We start from the raw sequence: 15,725 nt of genomic DNA on the forward strand, positions 1-15,725 counted from the left end.
GCGAGCCGGCTGGTCTCGCTCCCAGCTGGGAGAGCAGTGTGGTTTGTGGCTGCCGCTGTCTCCCCTGACGCTTGGAGCATCTGGAAGGAAAACCCATTTTAAAGGCAGGAGGGGCGGACTGGCTGTTCACACAGCCTTTGCAGGTATACATGTATGCACACGCACACACGAAACATGGGAGGTCATGTGAGAGTATTCCCTGGAACTGGGACACAAATTACAATGAAATGAATGAAACCAGAGGGAAAAAAGGAGCAACGAAGTAAGGAGCTACGTCCAACTAGCCGAGGAGGTCATTCATGACCTCGGCAGGATCAGCACTGCCATTTCAACACAGGGCACAGCCCACTTGCCTGTACCTCACTCGAGGAGTGGGGTCACCAGTGGGCAGGTAGCATTTTAATTTAAAATGTTTAAGTGATAAAAAGTACTGTTTGTTTTCTCTCTCTGTTACATGATGGGCATAAATACATAATACATGATGGGCATAACACATACATATCATATGTAAGACATGAGCCATAAATGAGCTGAGAGAAACTAGTGATACCCCGTCTTTGGAGACGACAGCCCTTGGGTGAGGGCTGCCTGGTGAGCTGCCAAGGTCAGTGCTGATGACGGACGGCCGCCCACTCTCTCTCTCAACTTATTTCCATGTAAGGGACAGTCGTTCCAGGATCAAAGCGACGGGACATGTAGAATGTGCAGTGCATTTAGAAAAGTCGTCCAAACTGTGTTTTAGGATTCCACTATCTGGAATAGCAACCGAATAACGTTCTGGAAAGATCATTAACGACGATCCCTACCGGTACCACTCCGTTTCCAACGCCTCACTGGTAACGAAGCAGGGAAGGACGGAGGCTTCCTGGTGGGTGGCCAGAAACAGGACACCCGTCCTTTTACCCAGACCAAGCAAGGCGGGGCGGTTACAGCCCTGGGGACCCCTGCCAGCCCCGGTCTCCACAGGACTGTGGACGCTGGGCGAGGCTGGGAGACGAGCTCAGACGTGGAGGTGCTCGAGTTTCCATTAAACTCGTGTTCTTTCAGAAGAAGGGGGGCATTATCTTTTTCTTTAACAACAAGAACACAGGTCTCCCTTTGCCTCACTCTCGCAATAAAAATGCATCGATGTGAGTTACCCAACTCCACGGCAGATGTGACATAATTCGTATTTCTAAAACAGAAGGCAGAATAAACCATTTTTTAGAGAGAACAAGGCTACAAACATGGCAGTCCCTTCCAACTTGAAAATAGTGTAAGTAGGGCGTCTACAATTTTACACCAAAAGCTAAGCAGGTACCCAGAAGATACAAGCAGTGGTCTCCCCAGGTCTCCCCATCCCAGCCTGCTTGTCGACTACGGCACCTCAGTGGGGGCAAAACTTCCCAAAAACTGATGTGAAAGAGGGAAAACTGTAGGCAGAGAAAGGCAAGTGAAATCCTACATCAAACACCTTGGTATCTGATTAGTTTCAAGGGATGTGATCACGGTGGAGGGAAGCACGCGGCTCGGAGAAGAACACTCCTTCGGGCTGCCGGCACTAACCGCGGCCGGCCTCGCTCACACACCCCCCACCCCCCGTGGCTCACTCCTCAGCCTGGAAGTGATGGTGCTCTTACAACAGCACTAGTCTGTTCAGTGCGTGACGAAACAGGGAATGAGAGCACACACCCTTACATCCCTAAATGTGCGCGGTGCATCTCAGTGGACTGAGGACGGACACAGGAAGGGGGAGGGCATGAAGAAACGGGGAGTAAAATTCCTCAAAATAAACCACTTTGTGGATTATTAAAAATCACTAAAGTTGGGTCGTCAAGGAGCATGTATAAAGGACACACAGACAAAGCCAAAGGGAACAGGATCGAGGGTGGGAGGCGGGGGTGGGTGGGAGGAGAGGCAGGGGTGGGGGGAAATGGAGACAGCTATACTTGAACAACAATAAAAAAAAGTCACTAAAGTTATCAATGCTCACATAATTTTTTTTTAAAGAATGTCGAATTTGGGGACCTCATCCAAAAATGTCAATAACCACAAGTGACCTTTAATGGGATGCTGTTGGTGTTTTTGTTTTTTTTTTTAATAAGTGTGGTGAGGAGAGTTCAAATCACAGCATAACAAAACTTGTTCAAGTGAATTAATGCGGTCGGTAGGGAGAGTATCACAGAGCAGTATTATTCAGTTGGGGAAAGTTACAGTTGAAAACATGACATTTTAATTTCCCAGGAGTAAACTGGTAACTGTCAAATCATCACGGGAAGAACATGAAACAGGCAAGCAGAACGAACCTACGGAAGGATAATTATCTCCAAGCTTAGGAAGCACATTCACCTGCCTACCCACCCCTTGAAGCCTATGCTTAGCACACGTGCAAGAAAAAGTACAATACAACTACTGCGATTATGACGATCATTTTCTTCCGCCCTTCGCTGAGAAACACCTGACAGCCACATGCTGAGCTCTGCTAACAAAACGAAACCTTTCACTTTCTTTAATAGTAAAATTACCATTACTGAATCACTGTCATAAAATAATGCATTCAAGCACATTACCACTTATTTTAAATAAACATCAATTTTGAAACAATCGACTTTGCAACGCTGCATAAGTTTTGTGTTTTTTTTTTAAATCCCTGATTACATTTCTATTTATTCACTGTGGTAGACTGAAACATTGTATTTTTACAGACTAACTACCACTTAATTTCTCACAAAAAAACAAAACAAAACAAAACCTAACAACAAAACTGTGTAATGTAGAACAGCAGTGAAGCGAGAAAACGAGCGCTGTGAGAAAACACGGAGCTTGCGCCGCATCGGTACACGAGAAAACCCAGTGACCTCAGCACACAGCGCGTGGCACTCCTCCTGAAGTCAAGGATTGGAGCGTCACCTGAGTGCCGCGTTCCGGCCAGCAGAGCACGCCCACCAAAGCCCTCGGGAGGCTCTGGAGCCGATCAGTAGCAGGTAGTGTTCATCCCACAGGTAACAGCGTGTGTAATTAGCACTGACTGAGGGACTACTGGTTTGATGCCAGCCTCTGAATTTTACGTTTATCTCGGTATATCCTAGAAGGTAATCCGTATGCCACAGCGCCTCACAATTCCCATGCCACTGCCGTTTCTCCATCAAGAGGGTCAGATCCAAAAAGAAGCTTACTTGGGGGCTTTTAAAATCATCTTAAGATATTCATCCTGTTTATGCAATTGACCACAGCACTGCAAACTTCCAGCATCACATTTCAATAGTGGTAATGCACATTAACTAAAAAAATAGCAACCTCTGAATTGTTTGTACCCTTCTAAAAAAAAGTCACACTTAATACAGTAATTAGAAAAAAAAAACCTTATCCCTATAAATATTTAAGAAAACTACACGGCATGTGCAATTTGCTAAACAGCTTACTTATTTGTATAGGTGAACTACTTATAAAAGTGACGTCGGGAAAGAGCCTCTACTCTGAGTACGGCGGTAAGAACAGAAAGTCCGCAGCCCTCACCCACACGCCGGAACGACGCCCGTGCGTGTTGGAAAGGACTTCTGAGTGCGCTGGCCTCCTGGGTTCCGGGTCAGCAGCTGGAGCTGTCTGCGTCTCTCAGTTTTTCAGCGCTGTCCTCTTTGTGTTCTGGTTTCGTGTCGCCTTCGTCATCCTCACGCTGAGTTGGATCTTGCGCAGCAACCTGGTCTTTGGTTTGGGGTTCACGTGTGGAAACAGGATCTAAAACTACAACCGGCTTAGCTTGTTTTTCACTGCCGACGTCCTGTCTCCTCCATCCGGTGCTACTGGGAGGCCTAGGGGATGAGCAGGTCAACAAAAATGAACAGCAGAGAGAGAAAACACTTTCGTATTCCTGAATTCAGACGAACAGAAGACCCCACACGTTCTCAGCCTAAGCAACATGCACAAAGTGGTCTTTGAGGTGCCAGGCATTTACAAAAGTGAAGCTATTAGATTACGTATTGGGAGCACAAGGTCAGAAGGAAGAAGGCAGGAAAAGTCAGAGCAGTTCACCACAGGAGTGTTAAAAAGGCAAATGCACCTACCTGCTTCATGGCATGCTCCCCGCAGGAAGTGCAAAGCTCAGGGACACGGGCAGACCTCCCCACTGCCGGAGGCCCGACTCCTGTCCCGACTTCACTTAGCTGGTAGGGGCCGGCTAACCCCCTGCCTCGCGTCCCTGGGCACACATGGTTGCAGCTTAGCCCTGAGGGGACTGCCCGGACGGACGAGGGAAGCACATCACCCTCACCACTGACGGACAACCGAGGCGCGAGGAGAAATGTGGTCAGAAATGGGGGTGAGGGGAGGAGCAAGGGCCGATGGGAGAACCCAGGGAACCAGCTAAAATGCTAAGTTACCATAAACCTTTTCTAAAAAGAATCGTGTTTCTGGAGAAATCTCTGACGGAATTGCAGATGCTGTTTATTTTCCCACCGAGGCTTTCCCGTCCTGTCTTCTGATGCAGAAGCTACTGCTCTGCAAGCTGAGGGGGTGGCAACGTCCTTGTGCAGGGGGACGTCCCGGAACACACACGCCAGGTGTCAGGAAACGAGCAGCTGGCACCTCCTCCCCCCCCAAATCACAATCGGGAGCCACCACCTGAAGGTACTGGGCTGCTGCCCTGGTGCCTGAGGGTCGAGGGGTGGGTAGTGGGCAGGGCAGGGGCCTTTTGGACTTATCTGGTCTCCTCGGTAAATGCCGGGATGTGCACCATGAGCCAGCACAACCCCTGCCCACCTTTGCATGCCGGGCTCTGCCCACGGTTCTACCAGCCCCTTACCTGGAGCTGGTTTCTGCTCCCCCTCCCTGACTCTGGAAGCAGATCGGATCTGCTGGTCGGACGCTCTCGTACCCCTCAATACTCCCCACTGTCCCTTGTTGGACTTACTGCAGTTATAGGTAAACACTGTGCAAATACAGTGCAAGCGACCCCGAAACCGGACTGTTCAGCTCTGTCCACAGGTGTAGGCCAGCTAGCACCTAGCACGGACCCGTCTGTGGAGTTAGCGAATGAGCGCATACCGATTAACTGTGTGAAAGGCTCGTGAGGAATGGGCAGGAACCGAGGCTCGGGTGTGAGCAGGTCTGGGAGTCTCTCTGACACGACAAGAACAACAGGACAGGTGATCAACCACTAAGGGGAAACGACCTGCACAGCCCACCACAGGCACGAAACCCTCAACCCCAATGACCGCAGCTGTGTTACTGCCCAGCCAGTGCTATGAGATCCATCCAAACTGGGAAAGCCACTCCGCCTGGCTCTCTGGTTATGCTGCGTGACGTGCTCGTGTCGCTAAGTGACTGAAGCAGAACTCTGTCTTCCTTGGAGATGGTAAAGCAAAGGGGTGACCAGGCTAGGCTGTCGTGAGGACAGATTCTCAACTGGGCAATGCCCTTGTCGTTAGACATCACCAAGACACTGCGCATCTACCTTGGCTGAGGATCCACTTCTCACGACGTCTGTTACTCTACTCTGGGAACCAGAATGGGCTATAGTTCCCCTGGTTTGACTTTCTCTGAACCAGGAAACACCCTGAAAGACCTCACCTAGTGGGGTGTTGTCAGAGAAGCCCACCCCTGCAACTGACGGAGGGGTTAACCACAGGAGTGCGACCCCAGGCAGTGGAGGGAGCTGTTAGGCGGTCTGTTTCAGGCTGCTGCCTCTGCAGCTGATGCTGGGCCTGAGGCCAGCAGCTCTGGCAGCCTGAAAAGTGGCCAGAGGCGGCAGACAAGCCAGTGCTCTCTCGGAGTCTCCACATCCGATATGCAGAGCACCTGCTGGATAAGCCGGGGTCCTTCCTCTCGGAAATGCGCATGCACCTGGCCTGGGACAGGAGAAGCTGGAGAAACCGAGGGCCAGCTGCGGCCACATGCCAACTAGGTGACAACATGCGTGAACTGGAACAGCATGAACCTTCAGAGTATTAAAACAAAAGGCTACTATGTGACTTCTGCCTTCTTGATCTCATGCAGATTTCTTGTGCGGCTTCCCTAACGGAGGAATTCAAGGGAACAAGGGAATTCTAGGAAGTGAAGCTCCAGCCTAGCTAGGTTGCTGCAGTCAAAGCCACGGAGCCTGCAGCTCAAGCCGCCAGTCTGTCTCCACCATCCTGGGGTTGAGCTCACTGTATATAAGCCAGCCAACCCGCACTAAGCATGCGAAGGAGTATTTATCTCATTCTAGGTGAGCAAATTCCATCAGCCCATACTGACCTGTACCACTTCTGCAGAACTAGTGAGGAGGTTTCCATGCCCACGTGTGTCTGCAGGTGAAGGGGTGCTGGACCCATCCTAAGAAAGCTTTCTTCACCAGTGGGAGGCCGAACACTTCCAGGAAGCGCTCTCAGGGCTTCACAACAGCAACAACTGAATGCTGACTGAACCGAACACTCGGAAACCTCGTATTGTCAGGCTGAAATTGTCCTGGAATTGGCTCGGCCCAGAGAATTCTTCCTCTTTCTTGGAGCAAGCTTCTCCACTGCAGATGAATCTACTATTGAATCACCTGGGGCTGCAGTGGGAGAGCTCCTTTGCTGGTTAGCACTGAACTTGGCACAGTGGGCGATTTCCCCGAATCTGTGCACTGCGAGTCGGAGTTCCCGAGGTTGGTGAGCACTGACTTGGGACTCCGGTGGGCTAAGACTAAAAGGGACCACGGTGACCATCTGGCCCAACCTGTCCTTTTCGGATGAGGAGAATGGCGTTTGGAGAGGGGAAGGGCCTGGCCTGAACTCACAGCTCACCAGTGGCAGAGCCTCAGTGACCATCGGGAGCTCCAACGCCGTGCGCCTGCTTTCTCACAGCACCACGCTATTCGCCAAAGGCATCTTCTCGTAAAAAGTGATGATGCCACAGGCTAATTTTGGCAGGTTTGATCATTTCTTTCTGCATCCCTGATTTTGGAGGTGTCTTTCCGATAAGTAAACAGAAAGTCCATCCCTTCAAGCTACCCTTGCTTTTTATTTTATTTTATTTTTCCCCTCTGTGACCTGTATCAGTGGTTCCTCCTGGGTTGACATCGGGTCCATTCCTGGTTCCCATGGGCAGCAGCCCAGGGTGCCCTCTGGAATGAGGAGCCTTCCTTCCAGGCTTCATTCCAACTCCACTCCCTTCCATGCGAAGGGCGAGAGTGCCCCATCAGGAACACTGCCAGGAACCCAGGCTCCTGCTCTTGGCAACTGCAGCAGCGGCTTTGAGGAGGCTAAATCTGAAGTTTCTCCCCCAAGGCAAAAATTCCAGGCACTCAAATGCAACAATCCAACAGGAATCCGATAGGTATGGTGTTCTGGTCAGTCTTTCTACTTGAATTCTGCAGCTAAAGGCAATGACCACAAACTAGGAATTCAAAGTCAGCACTCACCGAAAAGTACGGCAGACCTCCTGCATCCTGCAAAATCTCCAAGTAACCTTGGAATTTACGGGTCAGATAGAGTAAGAGTTAACATCAGGGATGGTCAAGGTGACAGGGATCACCGACCCCTTTTCATTCGTCAAATGAAGACACCAAAGACATGTGTGAAATGATGTCCTAGGCCATACAACTTGTGAACAGCAGACAACAGGACTAAAATTGTGGAGTCCTGATTTCCTGTCCAATATATATATTTTTTCTTACCACCACGGACCAGTAGTCATTTACAATCTATTCAAATAGATATTCTCACAGGTCATTTTAGATTATCTGCCCAAGGGCTATTTCAAGACAACGTGAAAAGGCAAAAACAAAATAAAAGCTAGGAGATGATATGCTAATGTCTGCTACGCTATGAAGAAGCCTGGTAGTGCAAGCACAAGCTGGGCGCCCTTTCGGAGAGCAGCGACGTGTCCCCAGCTGCAAGAGGGCCAGAGAGTGGGCCGGGGACGGGTGAGGCCATTTGCCGATGGAAGGAAAGACTTGACTCCCAACTGTACTGGTACCGGAAGAACCGCAACAACTGCAAACAGTACTGCCAGAGCTGAACTTTCCGAAGGACTCGGTGATTTCTCAGACTGTATTATGAGGAGAAAATGTAGCATTCTAATTTTTTAAAAAGCACATCATTGTTTGCATTCAATGAAATTCCTTTCAAAATCAACTTTCCACGTTCCAATTATGTTCCAACAACATTCTAGCTACCGTTGCGGCTGCAATTCAAATTAACTAATGCCCCAAAGAGCCCTAATCGACGTGGTTCTGAGCTCAATTGAATGCAATCAAAGCTCATGAAATGAGGGGGAAATGCTTATTTCATGCAAATTCTACATATCACTCAAGCTTAATTTTACTGATAATATAAAGGTGGGACATTTTGAACATTACAGTGAATGAAACTTTTAAGCGGTGAGAGTTATTTTATAAAATGCTACCTCTGAAAAGCTGATTGCCAAACAGTATAAAAATGGCTTGAGGCATAAATGCCAAGTTCATTTCTATTTCACTTCTGAGGTAACTATCTTTCAAATCGCAACAGCTGGACTATTTAACACAATCTGGTGAATCAAAGTATAGTCCTTCCCCGGTCTCCCAGTGGGACGTCTGCATTAGTCGGTGGCAGCTGTCCAAGCGTGATGCACAGCCTGACGGTCTGCACTCCGTTTCATTTACAAGGAAAATGGGCAAGGCTGCAATCACAGTTACCACCTTCAAGGGCAGAAAACGGAAAGATTCAAATTTGTCTTCATAAAGTAGTTTCCTGGGAAAACTCCAAAAAGGAAGTCCGTGCTCTATTTTCCCTTGTGCAAAAATAAGTCTTACTCTCCCCCGCCCCCGCCTCCGCCCCCACCCCCAGCCCTTTATCCGGTCACAACAGCGGCCAACGGCGGTGGCTTCGCCTCGGAGGTCGTTTTTGTTGTTTCTCTCAGACACCCTACTTTTCAGGAGATCTTGATAACACTTGTCTAAAATTTCCCCAAATAGACTTTCAAAGCATAAAAGGACATTTCCTATATTATTACCAATTGGAAGGCTTTTAAATTGAATGCAAGTAGAACAAAGCTAATTTCTTTTGGCTTTGGGTACTTTTTTCAAACTCCATCTGAGCTCCGAGAATAAATGAGTTTGTCCGTGTGGGTCAGCTTCTGTGCGAGGGGGAAACCAGATGCAATTTTACAGTCTGACAAAGCGCTGGGGAACAACAGCGGGCTGCCGTGGCTGCAAACCCGACAGCAGCTTCTGGACGGGGGTCCGCCCTCGGGATGAACGCGAATTCCTAACAGGTGACGATGGTGGGCGTGGCCCTCTGCGTTCGTGCAGGGCAGTGACGGCAGCTCGGGTGTCCCCGTGCAGGGTGACGCCGCAGAGCACACGGCGAAGCCTGGGCCCGGGTCTCTATTCCTGTCGTGGAGGCCGGGCCGTGGACACACAGACAGGCTCCGACGACACTGGCCCACGTTGGTGCAGTGGAAAGGACCGGTCTCACCAGCAAAATCAACCACGGATGGCGCGTGAACTCATTACGTTTTAGGTCAAAGATTCTGAAACGTGTTACACATTTTGGGGGCCACTTCCCAGGCTTTTTGTGATTTTGCACAACGTTCCAGCACCGTGAAAAATCCATTTGGATCCCGACTACTAAAAGGGACTGTTGCTGAAGAGAAGTACTTTAAGAGACTTGGAGTCTTCCACAAAACGACCACATGTGACACAGGCTCCTCAAAAAAGGGGCCGTGCCCCGAGCACTTGCCATTTCCGTTCTAAGTTTTCAGAACAGCATTTTTAACTTGGTAAAGATTGCACACTTTAAGCTCTCTTTTAAGATGGGAAGTCATGAAGAATTCGGTGAGCTGCTCCATCCAGTTACACGACGAAGTATATTTCAGACGAAATGTGTTGATGAGGTGTCAGGAGTAAGGTCAATATGTCCTTACGTCTGAAGTTGTATTTAAGTTTTAGTCAGCTACTTCTACTTGAATAAATACTCCACTACATACAAACACGGGGGAACACAAACCCCGCGGAGGCTACTGAGTGATGTTTTTTAAAATTTTACGAAGTACCGAAAGCTGCGTGCTTCTCTACGCAGAAGTGACAGACTTTACGCTGAGTCCCTTGACATCACAGGCATTTGCCACCGGAGGCGCATGTCAGAAGGCAATCAATTGCTGGGGAGGACCTCGACTTTCACGGGCATCCTGAGATCTACACGGCAGCACGTGAACGCCAGGTGCGATGCAGCCTCCACCACGAACCTGGAAGACGCCGCTGTCGGCACAGCGGCTCGGAACACGCGGGGGACAAAGTGCCCGGCGGATCTTCCGGGCAGTCCACAGGGTCACTCCTTGGGGGGCAGGAAGAAAAGACTAAGTGAGGGGATCTCAACTTCCAGAACATCCAGTTGTCTGCTAATTGTGTTGTTCAAACCTAATGGTCCGTGTGCAGGCGCACAGGGAGCGGCTTTGTGGCCGCGCTTTGCCGGGCAGAGCCGTTTCCTGCAGTGTCGGCACACAATTCAGCGGCACCAAGATTGCAGTTGAGAGCAGACAAAATCCTTTAATTGTCTGAGAGCACCAGATTAAGCGGTAACTTCCACGCAGTTCCTTCTGCTGGCTGGTAGTCTCTTGTCAGAAACAAATGTCTGCTAAGTACAGGGAAGGTGCCCTCCCGTCTCCCCTCCGCAGTGTGCACACACACACACACACCCTCGTGCACACTCACACAGAGGAGGGGCGAAAGGAGGAGAGGCGGGGACGGGGAAAGGCTGGAGGTGGGACTGCTGAAAGAGAACGCACCCTCTTCCACCGTGGGGGCTAAAGGAACTGTTCTGTTCTGATTGTCGAACCCAACTTCTCTCAAGGAACAGTTCCATGACCAGCCAAACGAATTTCTAGCTGAGACCAATATGGGAGAGAATAATTCAAGCCGAGTTTCCCTGAAAGTAAGTTAAGAATCTCCACTGCTGTTTGGTAACACGTATCAAAGGCGCCGATTTTCTAGCTCCAGTCCAAAAGAGCAATGCTTTTCAATGTTATTTTTCTGCATTAGTTTCACACTGGAAATAATGAAGCAAAACTGAAGAGGCCAGTTCGAGGTCAAACGGTGATGAAATCAATCTTACTTTTAATTCAAAACCCTCTGAAAGGCAATTCCATTATTTTCCCTCACAGAAATGTCTGACTAATCGCACTAACCCAGAGACATCTAAAATTTCTTTTATCAGCTACCCTTGGTATTCGGTTAATGGCTCCAACGAGATGAACTCTACAAAAATAAATCTCTGTGGGGCTAAAAGTCACATGTATTCAGAGATAGTATAACTGGAAATTAAATGCAAATTAAAACAAAAATGGGTTCATTGGAAACGGACATTTTTCTACTGAAATTGAAGCCCTATAATTGCTACATGGTTTTTTGCTGTTGTTGTTTTCTAAATTCTTCCAGGGCACAATGTGACCTGCTTTGACCTCCCAAACAAAAAAGGCAAGCTAGCTGCCGATCTGGTAGTTAAAAGGGAAATTTAAAAGAGCCTGACAAAGCTCGAAGTTCTGGGGAGATCTGGGAGTGAAGAGCAGCATGATGAACTAGGGAAGTGGTGATGGGCGGGTCTCCGGCAACTGTGGCTTAAAAGTCTCTGAGGACAATGGAGAGACAGGACACAGCTATGAACTCACTCCAATGGCACCCAATTACAGTGGATCCTGAGCTCACGTCCAAAAGGATTCTCACCTTTGGAGCAAAGTTTCATAGAAGTACTGTAACTAGATGTAATGAAAAATCACCTTTGAGGCTGGCTGCTTTATTTAGTTGAAACTGTCAGGGAGACATTCACCTTCCTGAAAGTAACCAATAAAAAAAGTGAACAAGAATGAATAAAGCTCATCACCGACAAGTAGGGCCGCATCCAGATATTAAGAGTCAAAAAAGCCAGAGGGCAAGAAGATAAGGTACTCTTGGACCGCTGCCTGATTGTCCTGCAGGACTCTGAAGATCTGCTCCACACTGAAGGCCCCCCTCGTCCTGCCCTATTGATACAGAGCTGTCCTAACATAAGATGACCCATGCACCCTAAGCAAAATGTCAAGGAGCTGGCTGGTAATCAACCAAAGAAGGAGCTGTACCTCAAAGAGGTACAGCATAAAGTGAGTACAACAACAAAATTTATTTTGGCTGTAGAATGTATGGAACAACAGGATTTGCAGTGATACAGCCCTATATTATTGTATTATATCATCCAATGATAGTCAGGTATTTTTGTAAAGGTGCTTGACTTCTGGGAATAAACTATTCTTCAGTGTTCTGAAATATCATTACATTTAAAAATGTGTACATTAAATTTACGCCGAAGACTAAAGTAGCTTGGGCTGGTATTCTGATACGGTAATTTCCAGAGTCTACTTGTGAAGCAGTGCCCCTTTGTTGGATGTCTGACGTGAAGAACAGTAACACAATTTCTGTCTGAGTACTCTTTAAATCTTCGTGTTAATTCAGACGGACTCTCCTTTCAGAATTCTTTGTTTCAGTCGGAAACACTTCCTCCCCTTGGCAAGAGAAATGTTCATTGCTTGGGTTAGCCTCAAGCAGAGGGAGACAGCCAGGGTGGCAGTGCCTGTGCGTGAGCAGGGAGGGTGGGGCCGGGCGTGAGCACCGCGGGGCTGATGGGGGCTTTCCCTGTGGGAGAAACCTCAGTGCTTTCTGTAGAAGAAACCTCGAGGTCACTGTCTTCCCTCCATTCCTCAAGGTTTAATACACTCAACGCAGTACGCTATAGTTCAAAAGCATGGGCTCTGGAGATAGAATGAACAGGTTCAAATGAACTCTGACCCAACTACTGATCAGGAATAGAATTCTGGGCAAATCGTTCGCCTCACTGAGCCTCAGTTTTCGATCTTTAAAATGGAGGTATGTCCATTCTGTACATGTGGGAGAATTACAACTATTCAGGAAAGTACCTGGCTTTCATAAATGTTAGTGAACTGCAGTAACTACAACAAAATGTCACAAAAGCAAATTCCAAAACCCCGAACTTCCACACCAGACACTGGCTCCATTCCCCACAGCCTCCACCTACGACCCACACGGACACCCTGCCGCCCGCAACCCAGACACACTTCCTCTTGCGTGGGTGGTGTCGTCTGTGGATCTACATGAATAAATGCTGATGAACAGTAACAAAATGTTAGCCAAAAAAAGAGAAAACACATACAGTAAAATGTCAGCTTTTACCCTCAAAATGTGTTCCCAATCCACTTCACCTGTCTCAGGAACACAGAGCCACCGTGTTCCAAGGATTAAAACGGAAGACACTTTTACTCAGATCTAGGTGCACTGCATTTGTCACTTCTTGTTCAACTCACGTTTGTCTCTGAAATATCCACTTCCTAGTTACCCATTCATCGAGGGCCCCGCAGGTGTGGCTCTGAAACTAGCCACGCCCACTGGAGTAAAAGGAGAATCAGGCAGGGTACCGAGGAACTTTCACCTGGCTGAATCCACACGGTACTTTTCTGCGCCTGTGCTTGGGAGGCATGCCGAGTGTCTGTATCACATTTAAAACTATGTATCTGCAATGGCAGCAAAACTCATGGCTATTCCCCAAAACCGCATCCACGTTCCAAAGCCTACGTCGCTTGGAAACATATGCCCACGCTGAACACGCAGTGGGGGTCAAAATGAGCCGTGTCACGGTTTGAGCACAGTGAACACTGACGCTGGCTCTCGGGGTTCTACAACCGGCGGAGTGGCTCCCAGTCACTCCACACTTTACCCACTCACCCCGTCCATACCGTCCGTGGTCAGGTATTCCTAATCCAAAGGGGCCAAAGGCATTTGGGGCACCAGTGACGGGGCCGGAATGAGTGAGCAGCACTCGGAAGGGTCGCAGTCATTTTGCTTTGGGTTTGTACGTTCCGATGATGCCATTTAAAAACCAAGTATCTTGCATTTCTGGGTTTGTGTGTGTTGGAATGTATGGAGAGACGTGTGGCGGGTAGAACATATATATACTTAACTCTTGTTCCTTACCTTAACTGTGCACTTTTTTTTACCAAGCAACCACATTAGTGGGGGATTATGGGGCTTCCAGAGCTGAAAGGGACCCTGGAGAGTACCTAATGTGCATGCCTCAGTTTTAGGTCAGAAAAAACCACCACAAAAACAAAACAGAGAGGTCACGTGACTTCCCCAAGGAAACTGGCCAAGTCAGCACCCTGGGGGTCCAGTACCTAAGCTTCCAACTCTAGCTTTAGTCCCTGATTACACAGTACCGGCTCAGCACTATAAGTTTAACATGAGGTGGAACAGGAGTTCGTGGAAATACATTTCAGAGATTATCTAATTTACAAGACAACCCTACAAGGTAGGCATCATTACCCTCATTGTACAGATTAGGAAACAGAGTCATGGATGAAGTAGCTTTCTCAAGGTCACAGAGACACTAAACGGCAACCCCGAGGTCAGAACCCCACCTAGGCTACCTGACTGTAGAATTTGGTTCTGGAAATAGCCCCATCTGCTTGCCACCCTGTGCGTCTAAGGACAGGCGTGGGTTTAGAACACGGATCTCACTGCCCATCCTTGTCACTGCCCTGTCCAGTCTACAGGCTTTTACTGGTGGAAACACACACCATTCTGGTTTTTCTGACCCTGTGTGACGTCCAGCCTGTGTCCAGGTACTGTAGCTGTCCGAAAGTAAGAAAACGGTTACCTTTAAAGAAATTCTAGGATCCGGAATGCGCTCCGTTTTAGATTCAGCACTCCACCCGTTGAGATTAGCTTGAATGAGTGAGTCTTACTACACTCTGACTGTCGGACTGCTCTAGGCCCACGGGAGGGAGCGGGAGAGCAACCCAGGTTTCTGCCGCGCGCCTGCTCGGGCCAGCTCTTCACCTCTCGGACCGTCGGGGGGGACTGTGAGCTTCATTCTTGTCGGAATTCTAACCCACCAAGGTGAATGAATTCAGATTCACTGCTCGGTTTAAGCAATTGTTACTAGATAGTTTAGAGTTATTAGAAATAATAGCACGCAAATACTTCTAATGTTATTATCAAAACAGAAGCAATTAGGCTTTTCCAAGTCCTGATTATCTTTTCCTTCTTTGTCTTCAAAAAGCACCTTGCCTTGCTTAGGTTGGTGACGTAAATGTTCATTTTAATTAATCCTTGTAATTAAGTACTTATTACTGATGTCTCCTGCTTTCTCACAAGTCCTGAGGAAATAAATCCACAGACTGTATCTCTGGCTCTAAATTCACCAGACAGGAGTTAACTCAATTATTTGGAATACACATATATATGTCCATTTTAGGGACTTATTAAAATAAAAAAAAATTTCTAGGAATAGCTTGACGGTAACTAATTTTCTGGCTAAGCAGAAATCTTATGCAGAAAACATCTTTGCTTCTACTCTTACTTTAAGATGCTTTTTAGTAGATTAGCAAACTTTCCCGCCTACCTGAGGCCAATCAGGTGAGCATACCTGAGTCCTTGTTCTACAAAGGGGCATTCTGCTGCCTCTGATAACTTGATCTCGTTTCAGTACAAAGATGCAGAAGATGTGCAAGACTGAGCTGGACCTAAATGACTCCTGGGCATTTAAAAAAATGTTTGAAGACCCGGACAAGCCAACCAAAACCAACAGACGAAAGTCTCTAACATCTGGCTTATGAATCTGTGTAACCGCTGAGTCATGGGCGATGCTGGGTAATCGAGTACTTTAATGAATTGATATTCTGCTGTTTTGTTGATACTAAAAAATGTACTCATGCTGTTCATTTATTCAACAAACATTTACTGAGAGCCTACCATAAGGCAAGAA

General features: G+C 48.0%; 1 protein-coding gene across 2 annotated transcripts in view; it reads right to left on the minus strand.

Moving 5' to 3' along the window:
* Nucleotides 1-2,059: 2,059 nt before the first annotated feature.
* Nucleotides 2,060-15,725, minus strand: part of SHTN1 (shootin 1) — a 95,464-nt gene continuing 81,798 nt past the window's right edge. Inside the window, exon 17 of one of the 2 annotated variants that reach the window (XM_045854553.1) lies at nt 2,060-3,788. In XM_045854553.1, the coding sequence (XP_045710509.1) occupies nt 3,566-3,788 (223 nt within the window). In that variant the 3' untranslated portion in view covers nt 2,060-3,565. The remainder of the gene's footprint in view (nt 3,789-15,725) is intronic. The other variant, XM_045854555.1, reaches the window with a different exon arrangement.

This window comes from Phyllostomus hastatus, unplaced genomic scaffold (genome assembly GCF_019186645.2).
Source record: "Phyllostomus hastatus isolate PE091 unplaced genomic scaffold, TTU_PhHast_1.1 phas_scaffold_1066, whole genome shotgun sequence".
NCBI classification, from domain to species: domain Eukaryota; kingdom Metazoa; phylum Chordata; class Mammalia; order Chiroptera; family Phyllostomidae; genus Phyllostomus; species Phyllostomus hastatus.